General features: G+C 41.9%; 1 protein-coding gene across 1 annotated transcript in view; it reads right to left on the bottom strand.

Moving 5' to 3' along the window:
* The window catches only part of tll1 (tolloid-like 1), a 308,946-nt gene that overhangs the window by 75,131 nt on the left and 212,792 nt on the right, over nucleotides 1-21,023 (bottom strand). Inside the window, exons 9-11 of the mRNA XM_078212332.1 lie at nucleotides 14,577-14,692; nucleotides 4,952-5,054; nucleotides 1,120-1,236 (exon numbers count right to left, since the gene is read on the bottom strand). Of these exons, the coding sequence (XP_078068458.1) occupies nucleotides 1,120-1,236; nucleotides 4,952-5,054; nucleotides 14,577-14,692 (336 nt within the window). The remainder of the gene's footprint in view (nucleotides 1-1,119; nucleotides 1,237-4,951; nucleotides 5,055-14,576; nucleotides 14,693-21,023) is intronic.

Raw genomic sequence — 21,023 nt, 5'->3', positions numbered from 1 at the left:
CTCAGTTAACCATAATTGTTTACTTATCTGAATGTTTAAATCACTGACCTTGTAGGTTCACACAGGGTTCCTGCATACCTAGGGTGGGATTTTCCAGCCCTGCCCATCGTCAGTATCTTCCAGTCCTAAAAACAGTCAATGGACTTTTGACCAGCCATCTCTCACGAAGGATACCGCCACAATGGGGCTGGAATATCCTGGCCGGAGGAACACATCCTTTTCAAAGCCGGAAGTGAGTAAGGTTATATCAGGTTTCTGACACGCCAGTATTTTCAGCTATTGAACCCCTCACTTGCACTTGAACCTGGACTTGCGCCTCTCCCTGCCACCCCGTCAGTTAAAATCCTGCTCTTTGTTTGAAAGTTTCAGTAAGTTTTTCCATTGTGCTCATCTTGCAGTGAGAACATTTCAAAACTCCACTGATATCAGGAGTCAAGGGTAGCAATGAATGCATCCCTTGTGCATTCAGAGAAGAGATTTATAGCAGGGTCAATATGAGGTGCTAAAAATTGCTGATCTCTTAAAGAGCTGCACAAATAAGCAGCCAAGTGTTTTTATGCATCCTCAACATAGAAGTGGTTGGCAACCATTGTTGTGGATTCAAATACCAATTCAAACAATACAGATGCATTGGTGGAGATGCCATTGACCTGCTCTGCTGATGTAAAAGTCTCCAGTGCCATGTTTCAAAGGAGAATAAAAGAGCTGCTACATTTGTCTACATCACAACAAGTGACTTTACCTTAATAGTGATTCACTGATTGTGAAGAATTTTGAGGCATTCCGAGGCTGTAATAAGGTGCTATGTAAATACATTTTTTTCTCAAATTTACAGGTTCAGCTTATGGTGCTTAAACTTTGTCATCATCTAGTGCCCCATCATGACTGCAGGACATTCCAAAACACTTTACAAGCATTCCGTTACTTTGGAATTGCAATTACTGTTGCAAATTTGCAACAACATGATTCCACACACAACAAATGAATTACTGACTCCACAATGAAAGGAGAAAATTACAGAGATGTATGTAAAGAAATCCGTATATGCAAAGAGATACTTTCAGACTAATAGGTTAGCATTTAAATTAATTATCAATAGTAATATAATTAAAAGTCTACCTTCATAGACTGCTGCAAAACCTTTTCCTACCCAGTTACTGCTGCTACGGAATTCTATCCACATCCTGCTGTCGGTGGAAGTCAGAACTTCAGGCAATTTATCACCACAATATCTGCCTGGAGTAGATATATTAAGACAGAAAAACTCAATACATCAGTAAAACAAATTAAAATTACATCTATAAGGCAATTAAATTGGCAAAGTTCATAAGCACAGGCTCGTTTAAGCTTTAACATTTAAATATACATTACAGTACCAATTGTTTCTGTACATCATTTTGCTATATGTAGTTCTAGCCAGTGTTTTTATTGTTGGTAGTTTCTCCCAGGGACCTAACTAAATTTGTTATTCTGCTATAATGGGTTTCCTGGATTAAATCAGTAATACTTTGAAAAAAATAAGTAGTTGAGATTCAGTTAAATATTCTTTGGGCTTTTAGTTGTCCAGTTCTGTTCATTGTTTGAATCTATTTTCTTTCATGCTGATAACAATAACAGAATGATTAACACCTTTCAACATCCTCGGTGAATTTTTAAAAGTGTTTCAATAATATGTTAATTCATTTTTCTGACACTGTAAGACTTAAATTGTAAGACAGTGTTTGCAGTGATGTCCCTAGCTCTCACTGCTTAAAAATACAAAGAAATTACAGGAAATGGTGCTTTTTAAGAAGAGTTTTTGTGAAGGTAACACAATAAAATTATTCTTGTTTGAGCAGTTGAAACTAGATAACAAAAAATCTACAACAGTTATTCGAGATCACTGGTGTGCCAAGAGAGCTGTTAAAGTATGCTATGAAATTTTGTCCTTGGTCCTAGTTCATTAGCCATGATGTGGAGATGCTGGCGTTGGACTGGGGTGGGCACAGTAAGAAGTCTGACATCACCAGGCTAAAGTCCAACAGGTTTATTTAGAATCACAAATTCCAAATAAACCTGTTGGACTTTAACCTGGTGTTGTCAGACTTCTTACTAGATTGTTAGATAAGACATCACCGCATAAATTTATTGTAAAGTGGATTATCATTTAAGAGTATACTTTTCTTATTATTAACACTAAGTATATTTAGAGTGATGCAATGTTTCTGCAATGATCTCTTTGTCTTGCCAAAATCTGAGTCATTTTCATGTTTTTTTTAAAAAAGTGGCTTCAACTTTAAACTCTGTTTAAATCTCTGGCTTGACACACATAACCTCACCGGCTAATTGGATGGAAAGCATCAGGATGCCCTTGTTTCTCTGGTCCGATTGATTAATGAGATTTCCCAGCAGGCAAAGTTATGCAGGAAAAGAGTCAGAGGAAAAGACTTTAGAAGAACTGGACTTTCTATCTCCCTTTATTTTTTTTAAAAACAGGCAAGTTTAATGTATATTGTTATGTCTGGGAGCGCGAGTTGCAATTCGCCCAAATGGATGGTTATCTCTGAGAGTAAATCAATGCCGTTCCAATCTAAGTGCAGTGCCGAGGAGTTCAATCTGGATGGCTTCTCAATGGTTTTTCCCCTGTAAATGGCTGGAAAATGCCAACAGTTTGAGCCCAAGCCTGACTCCCAGCATCAGATCGACCGGGTCAGCTTCACCCAGGCAGAGCCCTGACATCTCAATTACAACTTAAAGGATGCTGCGTTCCCTTTTATGGATCTTAGAGATGTGCTGCACAGGTAAGGGGCTGTTAACTCATTTCTTAATAACTAATACAGTAAATAATCCCAGAAAGAAAAGGCGAGATTACATTTTCAGTAAACTGGTATCACCCACTAATTCGACCACTGTCACAACTAATAAATGAAATTGCAATCCTGTAAGGTTTTAGCTGAAAGGCATAGTATTCCACCAAATTTTAATGACAGATTATATTTAGTTTGTCGTGCGCAGGTTTGCTGGAAATCACTTGCTATTTGCTCCTCGTCTAAAACCAGCATAGATTTCGGCTGTTTTATAAAAAATAACAAATTTAACTGAACAGTTCAGTCTTTTTCTCTCTCTTAATTTTGAATGCAACACATTTTGTTGATTTAATTTGCAAGTCATGTTTTGTAATATTACCTCGCTCTTTCTGACCGTGGCCTTGTTTAATTCAATTACGCTTACTTTAAGATGGACAGTTTACAAAATACATGAATAAATATAATTTGAGATTTGTTGCTGGTTTTGATACCACCTTTCCAAATCTTTCCTTTTGAATGGCCTGAAATGACAAGTGTCCACACGGAACCCACCAAAAATTTGGCAGGTGCTAACATTTCATTCCCATAGAGATGGAATACTGGGTGGCCCCGCACCTTGTATATAATTGGCCATTGTTGGTTCACTACATGGTGGGGCATTTATGAGCAATCGATCCAGCTGAAAAAAAGTGGAATGCCGTGGAATCATTTGCCTCATAGAAGTGTGCCATGTTACTGAAAAGGTTGGGAATCACTATAAATGTAAACAGAAGTAACTGAATAAAAACTTCAAAAACCATGAAGCAATTGGTCAAAATGGAAAAATAAAGAACTGATTGAATTTACAGCCTACTTAGTATAGATGCAAATTAACTCAGTGTGGAAGGTAGCTTCAAAAATCTATTTCCATTAAATGATCCTGAATATCTTTATAGATGTAACTATATAGTTCAAAATGCAGGGTACTACTAACTGAGAAATGAATTACCCAAGGTGACTGTTAATCATATGAGTTTAATGTGCTTAATTACATTCAAGTGGTGGGCATTAATGGAGGATTCCCTTGTGTTCATATATATAGGAACAGGCTGAAATTGTTGTTTGTTAGACGTGGTGACAATTATATGCAATGTGTGATTCTATATATAAAAGCTTCTAAGTTTACAAAGAGGCTCCTGTCCTGTCCTTCACTGCCAGACTAAGTTGTAATGATTTCATGATTCATTAAAGAGGGAACTATATAAGAGGATGAGTTTAAAGGGTTGATTTTACCTTAGGGTGCAATTGTTGCAAAAAGCCCAAAGCATATGGTGGACCCAGACAGCAAAACTCTGCTGCTCTTAACCGCCAATACACATTACTATGTTTCCTGGTGACAAGGCTGGAGGATGGTACTGGGTTCTCTAATGACAGGAGGCAGCTTTGGTGGATTGCTCACATCAGATAAGTGAAGTGTTGGAGGTGGAAATTTAGGGCTGGAAAGTCCCAAGGGTTATTTCCTAATGTAGTCTGTAGGAATACTCCTGCACTGTATTACCCATTAAGAAATCTCTAACATTAAAAAAAATGTACTCATTTACGCGCTTTAGGCCCCTACTGGTCACAATCTAGTTGCTTGCCCGATTTCTCGAACTGGGACCCATACTGGTTGTCACTGCTGCTATCAGCAGTTAAGATCTTAGTGGCATCTGACTGAGATCATCAAACTTATTGCTTAAATGTTAATGCAATAAGAGCCTTGGCCATCAGGAAATACATTCAGTTTTAATCTTTCCCTTGCACCATTCCCTTCGAATAAGGTGAATTAAGTAAAAATCATCCCCTATGACTCCATATCAATTAAAGTAAAATCTCAAACTAGCAAGGAATTTTCTCTCAATTGCTATGATAGATATCAAGTAATTCTGAAGTCATCCATTTAAGTCCCAGCACAACAAAATGTGAAATTCAATTCTGTACATCTGGTAATCTGAGCTAGCAGCATAAATCTGACACTGAGAACTGCCAGATAATTTTAAAGATCCAACTTGCTCACTAATGTGTTCTCAAGAAAGGAACCCAATGGATACTGTCCCTTAAATTCCATTTCTTATGGCAAAAAAAAGCTGTTGAAACCTCAAATTCAGTGGCACAGCTATATGTCCCAACTGGACAAAGTTCAATACCAAGAAGTGGCGCCTTTCTCCAATAGCCATCTCGTACTTCTATGTAGTCATACCAGCACAGGCGACTCTTGAAGAGATCCATGGTTGTAAAATTCAAAACAATCTGCAATAGAAATGAATAGAATTCATGAAAATCTCCCATCCAAATTTTTTAAACTGAGGGATTTAAACAACATAGGGTATTTTCTCATGAAACAGGAGTGGAAGCAAGTCATCCTCATTCCTGAGGGACTCATTCCTCAGAAGAAAATGATATTTTCTCATGTCCTGGCTGCAGCCCTATCATGAAACCATTATATTTCTTTAAACCAGGTTCCCATTTATAACTGCACAGAGAACAGTGTCGCCCAAAGATCAGTAGTGAAGAGCAGATACAAGAAAGGTCAGGTGAACTGGACATTGTGGTGACCTGATGCAAGCTGTGTAATTTAGGCACACAGGACTAGGTTTCCAGAAATTCTAATTAGCTGAAATATTGACATTTTAATGATGTACCTTCAACTCATCTAAATGACAATACTACACTTCCTGTTGAAGTTGCTGGACTTGACTATACCCCATTAATTATCATGACTAAACTTCAGAATGTTTTTCTGGAAAACTGCTGTGAATTATAGTATTACTATTTTTGCCTCAAAAGGTCACAGCAAAAATAAAAAGTTTGTGATGTTCCCATGTGTTTGTGTAGGATAATGTCAAATCTTGCCAGATGCACATCTTGGGGGTGTTCCAGGCGGCAGAAACTACTGTCCCTGCCATCAAAGCACTTACTTCATCAAAAGCAACTGTCTCAACAAAACCAAACATTGGATTGGATTATGAAGTTGCTGCTCCAGCATTAAGCTAGCATTGTGATCAACTGCCTTTCGTAGAAAATGCCCAATCAATGGAATTAATAATTTGTGCAGTGTCTAAGACAGGTGACCAATCTGGCTCACCAAATTTATACCCAGGTAGTAACACACCCCAATGTGTTTTCTCTGCTTCAAAATTATCATCCTAAAATGACAGCAGTTTAAGAGCCCCTTAGATTAACAATGAAAGTTTCTGGTTTGCTTCCCAATTATGCTAAATTTGTTAGAGGCTGAAGGCAAAGAGGGAAAGAGAGGGCTGATTTTCAGTCTTAAAGATAATCAATCAGCCTGACTCTAAAGATAGAAAGTGAATACAATCCAAAGGGAATCCTTCTGGCAGATGGTACCTGGGGGTATTGATTTCATTGTTGATTGCATGAAAAATGGAGTTGCATGCTTTCAAAGAGAAACCCATAAGATATTTAAAGGTAGACCATTTGGGAAAAGTTGCAGGAGAAGAGAATCACAGAAGAGACCAAGTTGCCTCATATTTGTCTCGAGGTTAGTTTCATCTCGAAATGTTTTCACATTTCTGTATTTGAAACTTTTCACTAATTAAGAATCATAGAAATCCTATAGTGCAGAAAGAGCCATTTGGCCCATCGAGTCTGCACCGACATCAATCCTACCCAGGCCCTATCCCCATAATCCCACATGTTTATCCCGCTAATCCCTCTAACCTACACATCCCAAGACAATATGGGCCCAATTTTACCATCACAAAAACTTGGCACCCGAAAACGTCGGGTGTGAGGTGAGTAGCGTGATCTGCACCCGCCTCCGCGGCAGTTCCCCCTTTACCAAGGCCCGAAAATGGCCACGATCGGCACTGCACCCGAAACGGGTGTGATGGCAATTTACAAGCATTTAAATTGACTTAATAGGCTGCACCTCAAACTTACTGGCACTTCCCCCTTTACCACCGCGTTCGCCCTTCCAGCATCCACGAGAAACAGACATGCTTTACAAAATCCCGATTTGGCGCTCCAGTTAGTGAGGTAAGTGCCAAACGTCCAACGGCTCTCTGCTTGAGATCGGTGGGGGGATGGGGGGGGGGGGGGGGCGTCCACTGCCCTCTGCCTGGGATCATGGGTGAGGTGGAGGGTCCACTGCCACTCTGCCTGAGATCAGTTTTTGGGGGGTGGGGGAGAGGGGGGGAGGAAGGGGGGAGTCTGCTGCACTCTGCCTGAGATCAGTGGGGGGGAAGGGGGAGAGCCACTGCCACTCTGCCTGAGATCAGTGGGAGGGAAGGGGGAGAGCCACTGCCACTCTGCCTGAGATCAGTGCGGGGGGGGGGGGGGAGGGGTGGGGGAAAGGGGTGTCCACTGAGACTCTACCCGAAATCGGTGAGGGGGAGGGGGGGGCTGCTGCCACTCTGCCTAAGATCAGTGGAGGGGAAAGGGGGGGGAAGGGGATCCTCTGCCACTCTGCCTGAGATCACTGTGGGGGGCGGGGAAATGGGGGTCCACTGCCACTCTGCCCGAGTTTAGTGGGGGGGAAGGGGGGGGGGGAGAAAGAGGGGTCCACTGCCACTCTGCTTGAAATGAAGGAGGGGTCCACTGTCACTCTGCCTGAAATGAAGGAGGGGTCCACTGTCACTCTGCCTGAAATGAAGGAGGGGTCCACTGTCACTCTGCCTGAGATAAGTGGGGGAGGGAAGTGTAGGGGCCTGCGATTGGTCTGCGTGGCAGGGGGGGTAAGGGGGTCAGTAATGTTGTGGGGCTGGGACAATGTCTGTGGGGGCTAGGGGGAGGCATTATCTGGCCCAGGATGTGTCAGGGGAGCCGCATTCTATCATTTTGTTTCCGTGCATGCGCAGTTGGAGGCACCGATCGGAGCTGCAGGGTTTCGGGCGCGTTAAGCCCCGCCCACAGGCTTCTGCAGCACGATTATGAATCGCTGATATTTTTTCAGGCAGAGTGCATATGGGGGCGCCTGAGAACTGGTCTAAAAGTCGGATCTGAAACACTCCCAGTTTAAAGTCCGCCCAGCACTTACAATCAAAATGGTAAAATAGGGCCCGAAGGGGAAATTTAGCATGGCCAATGCACCTAACTCACACGTCTTTGGACTGTGGGAGGAAACCGGAGCACCTGGAGGAAACCCACGCAGACACGGGGAGAATGTGCAAACTCCACACAGACAGTGACCCAAGCTGGGAATCGAACCCAGGTCCCTGGAGCTATGAGGAAGCAGTGCTGACTATTATGCCACTCTGCTGCCCTAAAGGGCTGCAAGATCTGAATTTATATTTCTGCCAATTTTATCAATTATCCCCGTAAACCTATGCATTTACCATGGCTAATCCAGCTAATCTACACATCTTTGAACACCAAGGGACAACTTTAGTATGTCCAATCAATCTAACCTGCACATCCTAGGACTGTAGGAGGAAACCCATGCAGACACAGGGAGAATGTGTATACTCCACACAGACAGTCCCCAAGACCAGAATCAACAAGGGTCCCTAGCGTTGTGAGGCAGCAGTGTTAGGTGGGTTGTTTAAACGGTCTTCCTCGGTTCGCTAGGTTTTGCCCCAGCTACGTTATTAACTATTAGGCTCTCTAGCCAAAGCCCCTCATTCACCTGGGGAGATGGTGAAATAGTGATACTGTCACCGGGCTAGTAATCCAAAGGCCCAGCTAATTCTTTGGGGACACTGGTTCAAATCCCTCCATGGCAGATCGTGGATTTAAATTCAATTTATAAATCTGGAACAAGAAGATAGTCTCAGCAATGGTGACCATGAAAACTATCATTGATTTCCATAAAAACCCATCTGTTTCACCAATATCCTTGAGGGAGGAAAATCTGCCATCCTTACCTGGTCTGACTCTGGACCCACAGTGATGTGATTGACTCTTAACTGTTCTCTGAATTGGCTAGCAAGCCAGTCTATTCAAGGGCAATTAGGGTTAAGAACAACAAATTCTGGCATTGCCAGTCACACCCACATTGCATGAATAAACATAGGACCCATTCCCCATGCCCCATCAATAACCACCCACCCATCCCCAATGGTCCCTCATACACTCCATGCCCCATCACTCATACCTTTTATAGCCTCTATGTCAGCTAAATGCCAATGTATCTTTCTGCACTCATCACCATGGACCCTTACAACCCCAGTGCTAACTTACTACCAACTCACGGGCAGAAATAAGATTTCTTGCAAATGGGGGCGGAACTTCTGAAACTGGGTTCACAGCACCAGTTTGGATAAGTTGTGGACTCTCTACAATTACAACTCAAAGCCTTAGTACACCATTAAAATCTCAGTTACTTCTGATTGACCAGGGATCCAGTTTCATCGGTCTACACAGCAAGAATCATGGGTAATTTCCACATGTAATTGAACATATGCAGGTGCCAACAACGGCTGTCAATTTTACTCAGTAGAAATGGAGATTGCAGCTGTTCAGTTATTATCATTGTAAATTTTAAGCCAATGGATGGACTATTAAACACACAGAACTGTGAGAGATGCAAGCACAGAAAACGGAACACAAACTTGGTTACAGATTTTGAAAAATGAAAGATGAAAAAGAGCATAAATACTGGATGGGTGAAATTGATTACAAGTAAATAATTCAATGGTCCAATTCAGGTGACATCAACAAAATAGAAGAATAAACTTTAGATGGCTTGTCTGTTTTCAGAAATGTGAGATTGAACTACTTATTGTAATCCTGTGCCAGTCATTTGATATATTCATTTTTAAATGCACACCATTTTTCTTAAACTTCCACCAATACTTTTTTTTAAGACGAAAGTAGTCTCTTTATACAACCTCATCCCACTCATCAAACTAGTAACTTATTTGTACCATGACCGGATTGGTTTGGATAGCTACACTTAAGGAATTAGATAAAGCACCAATACAGCTATAACAGGGAGCTGGAAATAGTTATTTGTTGCTTCCTGGTTTTACTTTCCTTTGATCTCTAGTTGTATTGATCAAGGTAACTCCAGTTAGAATGATTTCTCTCTGCCTGAACATAGAAAGCTTGTACATGCTGTCTATTTATCCAGGAGTAAAATGGTTAACAACTAGCCTCATGTCTGGATTTTCACTGATTGGATTGACTCTGGAGCCTTTGAAAAAAGGTGGATGGGAATGGTTTCTGGGAATCCCACCCCCATTCCTATTTCTGGCTATTTTTGCAAGCACGGGATAATGGTGCAGACAGTCAGCCCTATCTAACACTCCTCTTGTTGCGTTCATTGCGGGATAAGCAGTTCCTACCCCTTTGCAGGTTTAGTGGGGTCAGGCCCTTTCTGCAAGTAGACATGGGCACAGCCTCTCAGATGGGTCATGAACCATGGGGGACACCCAGCTGCAAGTGGAAAACCAAAAATAAACTGCTCCTGGAATTCTTTAACTTACTAGCTTTAAAATTTAAAAAACATTTTCCTGGAGTTTCGATGGATAGATGCTGTATTCTAAATTAGGTGTGTTGTACTGTAGTGATAGATTATAGAGCTCTGTCCTGCAAAGGTAAATTCACTCTTACATTGACCAACATTAGTTGAGGTGCATGAGTGCACTTTTCCCATTGGAAAGAAATACTACCTTGCATGCAAAACTGAAGGATGTTGTGCTTGGGAACTCTCGCGCTTTAAATGCCCAGAATACTTTTAAATTAACAAAAAAGCAGCTATCACAGAGGAGCAAAAAAAACCACTTACTCCTAGACTGCTTTGATTGGCAGGACATCTCGTGTAATTTAGGAAAAAGCCATCCAGTTTTTTTTTGTTACAATAGCTTCCATTGTTTACATTTCCTAGGATTCATTATTACAGCTGAACCTGTTATGAAAACTTGGCTGAGTTTCAAAAACACATAACCAATTATCTCTGTGGGGGTTATGTTCACATTTTGGTTGATAGTTTAAAAATTATTAATCTTTGATGTGACAAGTGAAAAGGCATTGTTTTGTTTTTACAACAGATTGACCATTTGAGGGAATTTAATTTTTTTTACAGTGCCTTCTATGAATGAAGGATATTTTTCAGTATGAAGTGTGTTTGAATGGCAGTGCCATTAGAAAGTCAAAAGAAATTGAGTGCGGCAGCGACCTTCAAGGCCACTGGTGGGAGTAGCCTCCCACTTCATAAGGCATTAGGTCCTCTCGAACAATGTGGCACATGTGATCCACCAGAGTTCAGGGCAAATGCAGATGTGCATGGCATTGTTTCGTAAATTGGAGATTCTTCAGTATACCCTTGATTTAGCAAGTTGTCTCCTTGGTCTGGGTGGCACAGTGGTTGGCACTGCTGCTTCACAGTGCCAGGGACCCGGGTTCGATTCCAACCTTGGATGACTGTCTGTGTGGAGTTTACACATTCTTCCCGTGTTGGCGCGTGTTTCCTCTGGATGCTCCAGTTTTCTCCCACAGTCCGAAGGTTAGGTGGATTGGCCATGATAAATTGTCCCTTAGTGTCCAAAGATGTGTAGGTTAGGGTGATTAGCCATGGTGAATGTGCGGGGTTACAGGGATAAGGGGTGGGGAGATAGTGGGTCTGGGCAAGTAACTCTTTTGGAGAGTCTGTGCAGACTCGATGGACCTCCTTCTGCACTGTAGGGGTTCTATGTTTCTATGGATCCCCCTGTTACTCAGTTTCTTGCTATGATTCCCCTGTTTCCTGAACCTCCACCTGAAGCTGCACTTGGATCACCTACCTCGCCTTCTCTCTCTCCATTACATTAGAACCCTCAAAAAGGCAGTATTGAGCTCTGGATCCACAGCTGTTGTTTTTCTCTTTGAAATGAAGGACTGAATAGGCTAATGCATAGCAATTGAAAATAGTGAAGCTCATAATCTTGTACCAAAGGCAACTGTAACGATTTTTGGTGGCTTCTGCTTTACTAACCTTGTCACTGATGCAGCCTTGTATCTAAGGTGCTAAAATACATATCGAGATGACCAAGATGCTACCCCCGAGACGTGATATCTGAATTCCACAGAGGTTGGAGAAGGTGTGAATGACTTGAGTGACCTGACCTAGTTCAGTGCATCAATCTCAGATCTGCCATACTCATTAACAATAAGTGGTTCATGTTTAATAACTGGCTGCCCTTTGGCCCATTATGGAATCATAGAATAGAATCAGAAATCCTACAATGCAGGAGGAGGCCATTTGGCCCATCAGAGGCACTGACTCTCCAAAAGAGTATCTTACCTAGGCCCACATTCCCACCTTATCCCCATTATCCTGCTCATTTATAAGGGCTAATCCACCTAACCTACACACCTTTGGACACTAAGGTGCAATTTACCATGGCCAATCCACCTATACTGCGTATCTTTGGATGTTATGAATGCCAGTTCTGAAAATCACATGAAACTCTTTCGTTGATGAGATGTCATATATACAGCACTTGTGTCTGCTTAGTACTTGCCTGCATTCCCAAATTTCACATTCCTGAGTGTTCATGTTTAAATGCAGCAAGTGCAATGCTAAGCCATTGAGTGCTACATTTCCCCTTTAACAGCCTGGTGAAAGTCATGGGTTCCAATGGCTAGCTTCTCAAGGAGAAACATGTCCCTTCTCTTAGCCCTGATTCCATTTGGATCTTGTAGCAATAGCAAGTTACAAAGCGTCCACAGAAAAAGGGCCTCTTAGTGCAGCTGTGCAGTCCATGCATACTACCTCAGACCCCTCTGTTCAGATTTGCTTACATTTTCGATTGGTGACTATGCCATTACTTCCAGAGAACAAGATGCTGGTTCTCCACTATTCTCCATTACTTAGAGATCATCTTTTCCACCCCGCCCCCTCGCTGTCCACATCCCAGATATTTATCTGCAACCTCATGATGTGAAGGTAGAACTCCTTCTTGTTATCTACGGCCTCCCCCAGTAATGCTAGATCCCATTGACATTGTGGTCAACAATTCTACCACATCCCCGCCCCCACACCCCCACCACCGCCCATTACTGTTGATGTGTCCATGCCTCATGTGGACCTCTAACCTCCCCAACTAGAGGCTGTGTGCACAGTCACCTATCGAGGAGAACTCCCCCCATTATTTTCTCCCCAGTGTACAGGCTGTAGATACCTCCCATAACCATTACCACCCCATCTGCAGTCCAGTACAGAGCCTGACAAGCCAATGGACACGGACCGTGAAAACTGCCTGCACATCATTATCCTATATGAAAACACAGCACTTGCCTCTCCCTGGAGTGGGAGTACAACGTGTGTGCTATTCACAGTCCTGCAGCTGGGTTGCTGTACCCCAGGACTGTTTCTCCTCTATCGCTCTTGACTGTGAGGTTCAGAGAGCCCTAGAACAGTCTATACATTCTGACTCCTAACTGTGAGCCCAAGGAGACACTATTTTGTCACTCTGACCTGCTGGCCCCAGACTGAGGACTTTGACTCACAGTGAATTCCTCACTGCTCTCATAAGTGAACACTACACTGCCTCCCAGGAGGTGGGGAGGATCAAATTCTCTGGATGACTTTACCACTGCCTACTCCCAACCTTGCCACGATTTTACAGGCCATCACCTTAACTGAGGTCTTTAAATGACCAATTAATGACCCCTTAAGGGTCACTTCCTGCCCCAACTGCAATTATCAGATAGTGGAAGGAGTTTGGCAATAAGAGGGCCAGGGGTTGAGGGGGAAACCCAGCCATTTAGCTCATTTGGCCGCAGGTGAAAAAGGGGAAGGGAATGCATCCTTCACGGGCCCCCCTTTCCAAGACATTTCCCTGCCATGACTCTGTATTCTGCCTGCCACACCCCCCCCCCCCCCCCCCCCCCACCCCCACATCCCAGGACTCCTACCCTTTGCCTCAATGAGATCCCCTTAGACTTACTTATCATCCAGCTGTAGGCTCATTGTTTGCTGGGCCTGGATACAGTCCTAACAGTGGGCACTGTTCATGGTGGTGTTGAATCAACCAGAGAGCTGCCATCCAATCAGAGGGCCAACAGCTATCGCAAGACTTCCTCTCCAGATGAGGGAAGGAAGGTTCATCTCCAGCCAATTCAATGCTCAAAGCATTCAATGGCTGCAGGTTGGCCATATGGAGTGGGGGTGGTTTCAGTGACATTTTTGGTGGCAGGTCAGGAAACCCTACCACTCATTAAATTCTGCCCCTAATGTTTGAAAATAAAAATCTTGTGTGTTTTCTTAAATTACTTTTCTGGGCTGGAACAACGGATGTGAAAATTGTGGAATGTTTAATTTTCATAGTAGTTCAAAGAATTTTGTGCTTAAAGCTTTTGATCACTATGGCAGGTTATCTTTTAATCTGCTGTCATGCCTGGTGCATGATAGTACCAAGAATGGAAGCATTCATATTCTTTAACATGAAATATTTTAGATTATCAGAAGACAACAGCACCATAAAGCCACAGGTAAACATATCCATCGTGTTAAGTGCTATGAGATATTTTACAATGCCAAAGGTGCTATATAAATGTAATTTGCAGATGGCCTGAAATATTTGTTTCTCTTGTGCATTTTCTCATAGTGGCAAGTTATTCCTTATTTAACAGCATATGATATAATTTAAAGTGCAAGAATTTGCTATCTAAAGTCATAGCCTACAAAGTGTGCACAGGCTTGAGATTACAACCACACAAATAACTGTTTTCACCATGCACCCTGATGTAATCAATATTACAGTAAATCCTCAAAAATACATATCTTGGTACTTATTTAGTAAAACCTTTAAAATAAAGTAATGCAGGTAACATCAAAGGGTATATTGTAGATAGAGACAACCAGAGGTTATTCTAATATGTTATTACCTTTTCACCAGGTGTAACTGAGATTCTCCAAACACAATGTGTGTATGAAGGGTATCCATTAGGAAATCCTGGGGATGAGAAATTACCAGTTGAGTCTTGAAGAGTTTCTCCACAAGCTGCAGAGGAAAGCAAAAGACTTAACTTGGCTTTTGTTAATTATTTGTCCAATTCCAACCACTAAAGTAAAATGTTGATTCCAAGCAGAAACACAATCACATCAAGATCGTGACGCATATTAAATAATTTCTTAAAATCTGAAACTTTATTTTTTGGTTCTTGGATACAATAATCAATACCTAATACAAACATATTAGATTCTGCACTCCTACTCTGAAAGTCTTCCAAAGTTTAACCCCCAATCTGTTTTGTTAGTTGATCTTATCTGGGGTCAAAGGGTTAATATTGCTCTCCGTATTAGCCAAAGATTTGGTTTAATCACTACATCTGGGGGTAGTGTTATGGTACATGAGGTGCTGATACCAATGAAAAGGCAGATCCCAGAATACTTCAGGCTGCTTTGAGAAAGGAGTATGAAGCCTGAATTGGGCTAAAGAAAATGGATCAAATATTTATTTCCATTCCCTGCAGGGAACAGAGGGGCAACTTTGTTCTGATAATTAATCCTAGGGGGATCAATTTCCTTCATCTCTTTTCATTTTGGGGCCTTCACTCAATGCAAAATGAGATCTATGACTCCTCTCAGGAAACATGGATCACGCTGAGTCTCTCACAGGTGGTTTGGACAAAACTCTTTGGTAGCCTGGCAATATCCTCAATCATAGCCAATTAACTTTTAAAAACGGAAGAAAAACACCAACTGTATATCCAAAATGAAATCAAAACCACTCAAATTATTGTTAATTCAACATGAAAATAGAACTCAATATCCACAATAGGTGGAATTATGCAAGAAGCAAGGTATTGGCTGCATTTTTTCTAAAACACAATATACTGTGGAATAATAGACAGATATCTGTGCAGTCATAGCTGCCAATCATTTCACCAGCTAGTGGGAGATTGATTAATTCTACTCTACCACTGGGTTTGATTGGTATTAATAATATCAACTGCTGCCATTTCCTACAATTAATGTTCAAGTAAAGTAGACCCATCACAGCAGTAAGCTGATGTTGGTGACCTTCATTCTCTCCAGCAATTTCACCTCATGAACTATTTAAAACATTCAGTTTTTCTAAAGTGATCTTGAATGATTTCCACATAAGATTAGCATTTTTGTCACAGCATGATGAATAATAATGTTTTTCAGTCATTATCTGCTTGTCAGCAGGAACTGCAGCATTGTTAAAGCCTTGGAGAATATAACTTATCACAAATTGAAGATGACAAGTAATACAAAACGCAGTAAACCGAAAACATACAAACCAGTTGTGAGCTGTCAGTTTTGTGATTAAATCAACTGGGACAACTTTATTCATTTGAATGATTAAAAAAAAGGGTTAACTCTTTGAATATTTGGCTGTACTGCTAATATACAACATGTTTCAAAAGAATTTGAGGAACACCATTTTGAAAAGATAGTCTGCAAAAATTGTTTTGTTCCCAAAGTCCAGCATAATAAAGGATCCCATGCAACCCAGACATACTCTCTGCCACCTTCTTCCGTCAGGAAAAAGATGCAAAAGTCTGAGATCATGTACCAACCGACTCAAGAACAGCTTCTTCCCTGCTGCCATCAGACTTTTGAACAGACCCACCTTATATTAAGCTGATCTTTCTCTACACCCTAGTTCTGACTGTAACATTATATTCTGCACTCTCTCCTTTCCTTCTCCCCATGTATTCTATGAATGGTATGCTTTGTCTGCATAGCACACAAGAAACAATACTTTTCACTGTATACCAATACACGTGACAATTAATGCAGACCAAAATAATTGCAGTTGAACCAGTTGTGTACATGTGAGGAATTATGTGGCAAGTCAAATAACTTAGTCACCTGCATATTCCACTTAGCAGTACTCAAAGTGCTTTTACACTATATCAGTACAGCTGATTGTCTTCTTTCTTCCATTGGCTGTGCTCCATGATGTCAAAGACCACTAAAATGTGGACTTATGGGCTGAATTTTCATCTGATACGTGAACGAGAACTAGGCAGGTGGATACATAATTTCATGCCGCCAACCAGTCAGTTTACTAGCACCATCCCGCCTTTGCCCTCCCCAGGCCATTTTCCTGAAGTGGGATTGGGAGTGGAAAGGCTTCACACCCTCTAGTGCAGGTGGTTTATCAAGGCAAGCAAAAAGCCAATCATCAGGGGCCCGCTAGAATTTTTCACTCAGCCTACCCTGTGGCATTGGGAACAGGCCAGATGTCTGATGGCAGCCTCTTCATGCTTCAGGAAGAATTTTGGGGCTCTCTCCGTCTATCTGGTCATATCTGCAGTCTGAGGCCTTTGACACTCAGGGCTTCTCTCTATCTTTTCTTATATTGTATCTCAACAACACACAATTTAATCATGCCAGTCGCATATACATTTCTCATTGCTTCCACATACTCCAACTATTCAATAATGGGCACATCCTGCGACTACACAGACACACATTCATTGACATTCTGCCCTCTCACTTGCGGGTGAAGGCTGCCCACAAAGTCAGAAGGCGGGAGAAGGACAATCAGAAATCATCTAACCTGCACCATTGAGCAGATGATTTCAGGATTATGGATATCAGTGCCATTGAGCCAGAGTGTTGCTGAGTTACCATCCTAGTTGATGGTAGGTTGGTGCATTATGCACCGTCTCCACTCACTGCTCTCCTTCATCTTGAAAGTCAACATGAAATAGATAGAGCAGATGGAGCAGCCACTGCCACTCCCCTAGTGTCCTAAATGTCGCCTTTCAGCCAGTTCAGACTGCTGCCACACAAGCTGTAGCCAGGTCCTCAAGGCCCAGAGCTACTTAAGAGCATCCTCAAAGGTCACTGCAGTTTGTACCAGTGAAAGGTAGCAGCCTTCCTCCAACCAAGGAGACTTTCTGATGGAAAATATGAAATGGAGCTAAACAACATATAGAAATGCAAATTATTTCTTTTTCAAGAAGAATAAAATCAGAACTACAATTGTTCAGTGGCTTCACCAGTTTCGAAAAACAGTGCATTTTGGGTATGACCTTTCATTGGAGTGAATTACAGTCACGTAAGGTATAAAGTTGCTACTGCAACTCATGCATACTGTCAAAACAAGTCTGAAAGCAGTCCCCTGATTTAAGTCTAAAATGCCTTCATACTGTGAAATGCATCTGAGTTCCCATATTACCAAATGTTACAGTCCTAGATGTTTTCCAGATGCTCTCAACTGCTGAATGAGATTTTATCTGAGATCTATAACCCCATAACCTTGGAACAGTGTACTTGTATTTCCAGTAATCATTGCATTTTTTGTAAGCTATATCATATTGTTACTGAAAATTCAGAAAATTTTATAATGGAGGTTACAATAGAAAGGAGGTCTTGACAAACAGGTCTTCTGCCGTTTGAGCTTATGCAGGAAAATGTTAGACTACATACTAGTGCTGCATAAGAGTTCCAAGATTAGAAGATTACTTCTATATCACAAATCGGCTAAAAACAAAGCTCATATTTAAAGGAAGAAAGAGAAATGTTATGATCTTTCCTCAACAAGGCCACCTGTCTCACAAATAGCACCACGTAAGTCTCATCCCTATAAGCAGCTTGTCTTGATCTGATCTGCAACCAAATCCAGAAGGGTTTTCCACTATGACAACACAATTATCTGAACAGTGTGTAAAACATGCCTGTGGGACGTTGGAAGAAACTGCTCTACAATTGAAATCCGCCACAATTTTAATTAAAATATTTCACCATCTTTTGTCTTTCCTGCTTTTAAATGAATTGTAATTCTATTCTTGGAAGATATTAAATGAATGCTTAAGTTTAAGTATAAGAAAAAGCTGAGCACACTGCACCTATTATAATATTAACACCCTTGCTTATATAAAGGTGTGAAAAAGTATTGCACAGGGGTTTGGTTTTAACTCCCTCCTCCTGGCAGAAAAGAATGATGGTCGATTTAAAATCACAATGGATGTACTGGTCTGGTCCTGCTTTTTTCCTTCCAGTGGACACCATATCCCATCTTGAATTTCCCTGGGTCATCATGATGCCTGCTTAAAATCAGACAAAGTCTTACCACTCCATAAAATCAGGGTCCAATGATATCCACGGAGTGCCAAGGTTATTTTAATGACCTATTTGGCAGAATGTGTACCATGATAATCAGCTCAGTAAAGCCTGACAGGCAAGGGAAAATTTATATTAACGTTACTTTCATAGGACCAGTAGTGTCCCTCCGGAACCCACAAAAATAATGTGTGCCATTGCTACTCTCTTTCAGGTGATCCTTGAAACCTGGAGGCTAAAATGTATACCCTCGAATGGAATATTGTTTTGTTTACTCTTTGAACTAAATCAATAATGTTGTCGTTTCAAAATATGTGAATTCTACACTGTATTCAAACATGAATTTGAACTTGAAACCATGAAAGATGATCACCATATTTTTTAAGAGATTAAAGAATGAGTTTAAAACAAACAGAATCAGAAACATATAGCACAGCAAGTGGTCATTCAGTCCACCATGCCAGCTCTTTCCCCATAACCCTGTAAATGTTTAACCTTCAAATATTTATCTAATTCCTTTGTGTATGGTACTATTAAATTGTCAGTAGGTATGAACTCGTGATTTGGTTCAGGTCATAAGCTGAGTGCAGCACAGATCTGTCTGAGCAGCTGATAGATGTTGCGACAGCTGAAACCACTGACAATTGGAGGTTCTGTGGGAGGCCAAACACATGCTGAGTCCCAGACTGATGACATATCTCTGGTGCCGGAGCTGCAGCAAGAGGTGAGGGAACATCTGGTGGAGCTGCAGAGGCTTGCTGCACCCAAGTGCGGGCAACCCAAGTCCATCCAGGCCCTATGTGCTGTCATGTCTCGGCTGTGTATGCGAATAGCTTCCCCCATCAAAAGATTGGCAACCCTCATGGACAGCCAGCTCCAGTAGACCCACTCAGTTAATACTGGAGATACGTGCAGAGCTACATGCCATCACCTTGTCTATGAGTTCAATGGGAACAAAGAACAATACAGCACAGGAACAGGTCCTTCGGCCCACTAAGTCTGTGCCGACACAGATGCCTCTCTAATCTAATATTTTCTTGTCTCTACGTGGTCCATATCCGTCTATTCTCTGCATATTCATGAATCTATCCAGATGCCTCTTGAACATTGTGATAGAATGTGCTTCCACCACCTCCTCCGGCAGCGCGTTCCAGGCATTCACCACAGTGTGAGAGAAAAACTTGCCCTTACATCTCTTTTAAACTTTTTCCCTCTCACTTTCAACCTATGCCCCTGAATAATTGACTCTTCGACCCTGGGAAAAAGATTCTGACAAGCCTGTCATAATCTTGTAAACCTCTGTCAGGACCCCCCTCATCCTCCGACACTCCAATGGAAAACAATCTAAGTTTGTGTAACCTTTCTTCATAGTCCAAATCCTGCAAACCAGACAACATCCTGGTAAATCTCTTCTGCACCCTTTCCAATGCATCATAGAATCCTACAGTGCAGAAAGAGGCCATTCGGCCCATCGAGTCTGCACCAACCACAATTCCACCCAGGCCCTATCCACATATCCCTACATATTTACCCACTAACCCCTCTAACCTATGCATCCCGGGACACTAAGGGGCAATTTAGAATGGCCAATCAACCTAGCCCGCACATCTTTGGACTGTGGGAGGAAACCGGAGCACCGGGAGGAAACTCACGCAGAGACAGGGAGAATGTGCAAACTCCACACAGACAGCGACCCGAGCCGGGATTCGAACCCAGGTCCCTGGAGCTGTGAAGCAGCAGTGCTAACCACTGTGCTACCGTGCCGCCCTACAACATCAACATCCTTCGGTAGTGTGGTGACCAGAATTGTTCACAATACTCCAAATGCAGCTTAACCGAAGTCTTATACAGCTGCAACATGATTTTCCAATTCCTATACTCAACACCCCGACTGATGAATGCCATACGCCATCTTGACCACCTTGTCTACCAGAGTTTCCACCTTCAGGGAACTGTGGATCTGCATGCCTAAGTCCCTCTGTATGCTAATATTTCTAAGGGCTCTATCATTTACTATATACTTTCCTTCTGCAGTAGACCTTCCAAATGACATCACCTCATACTTATCTGGGTTAAATTCTATCTTCCATCTTTCGGCCCCTGTCTCCAGCCGATTTATATCCTGCTATATCCTCGGACAATCCTCCTCACTATCTGCTACTCCCCCAATTTTTGTATCATCTGAAAATTTACTAATCAGACCACGTACATTTTCCTCCAAATCATTTATATATATTACAAACAACAGAGGCCCCAGCACTGATCCTTGTGGAACACCACTTGTCACA

Source organism: Mustelus asterias, chromosome 1, assembly GCF_964213995.1.
Source record: "Mustelus asterias chromosome 1, sMusAst1.hap1.1, whole genome shotgun sequence".
Taxonomy (NCBI): Eukaryota; Metazoa; Chordata; class Chondrichthyes; order Carcharhiniformes; family Triakidae; genus Mustelus; species Mustelus asterias.
Note: the sequence above shows the minus strand (reverse complement) of the source record. Positions and strands in the feature narration are given on the sequence as shown.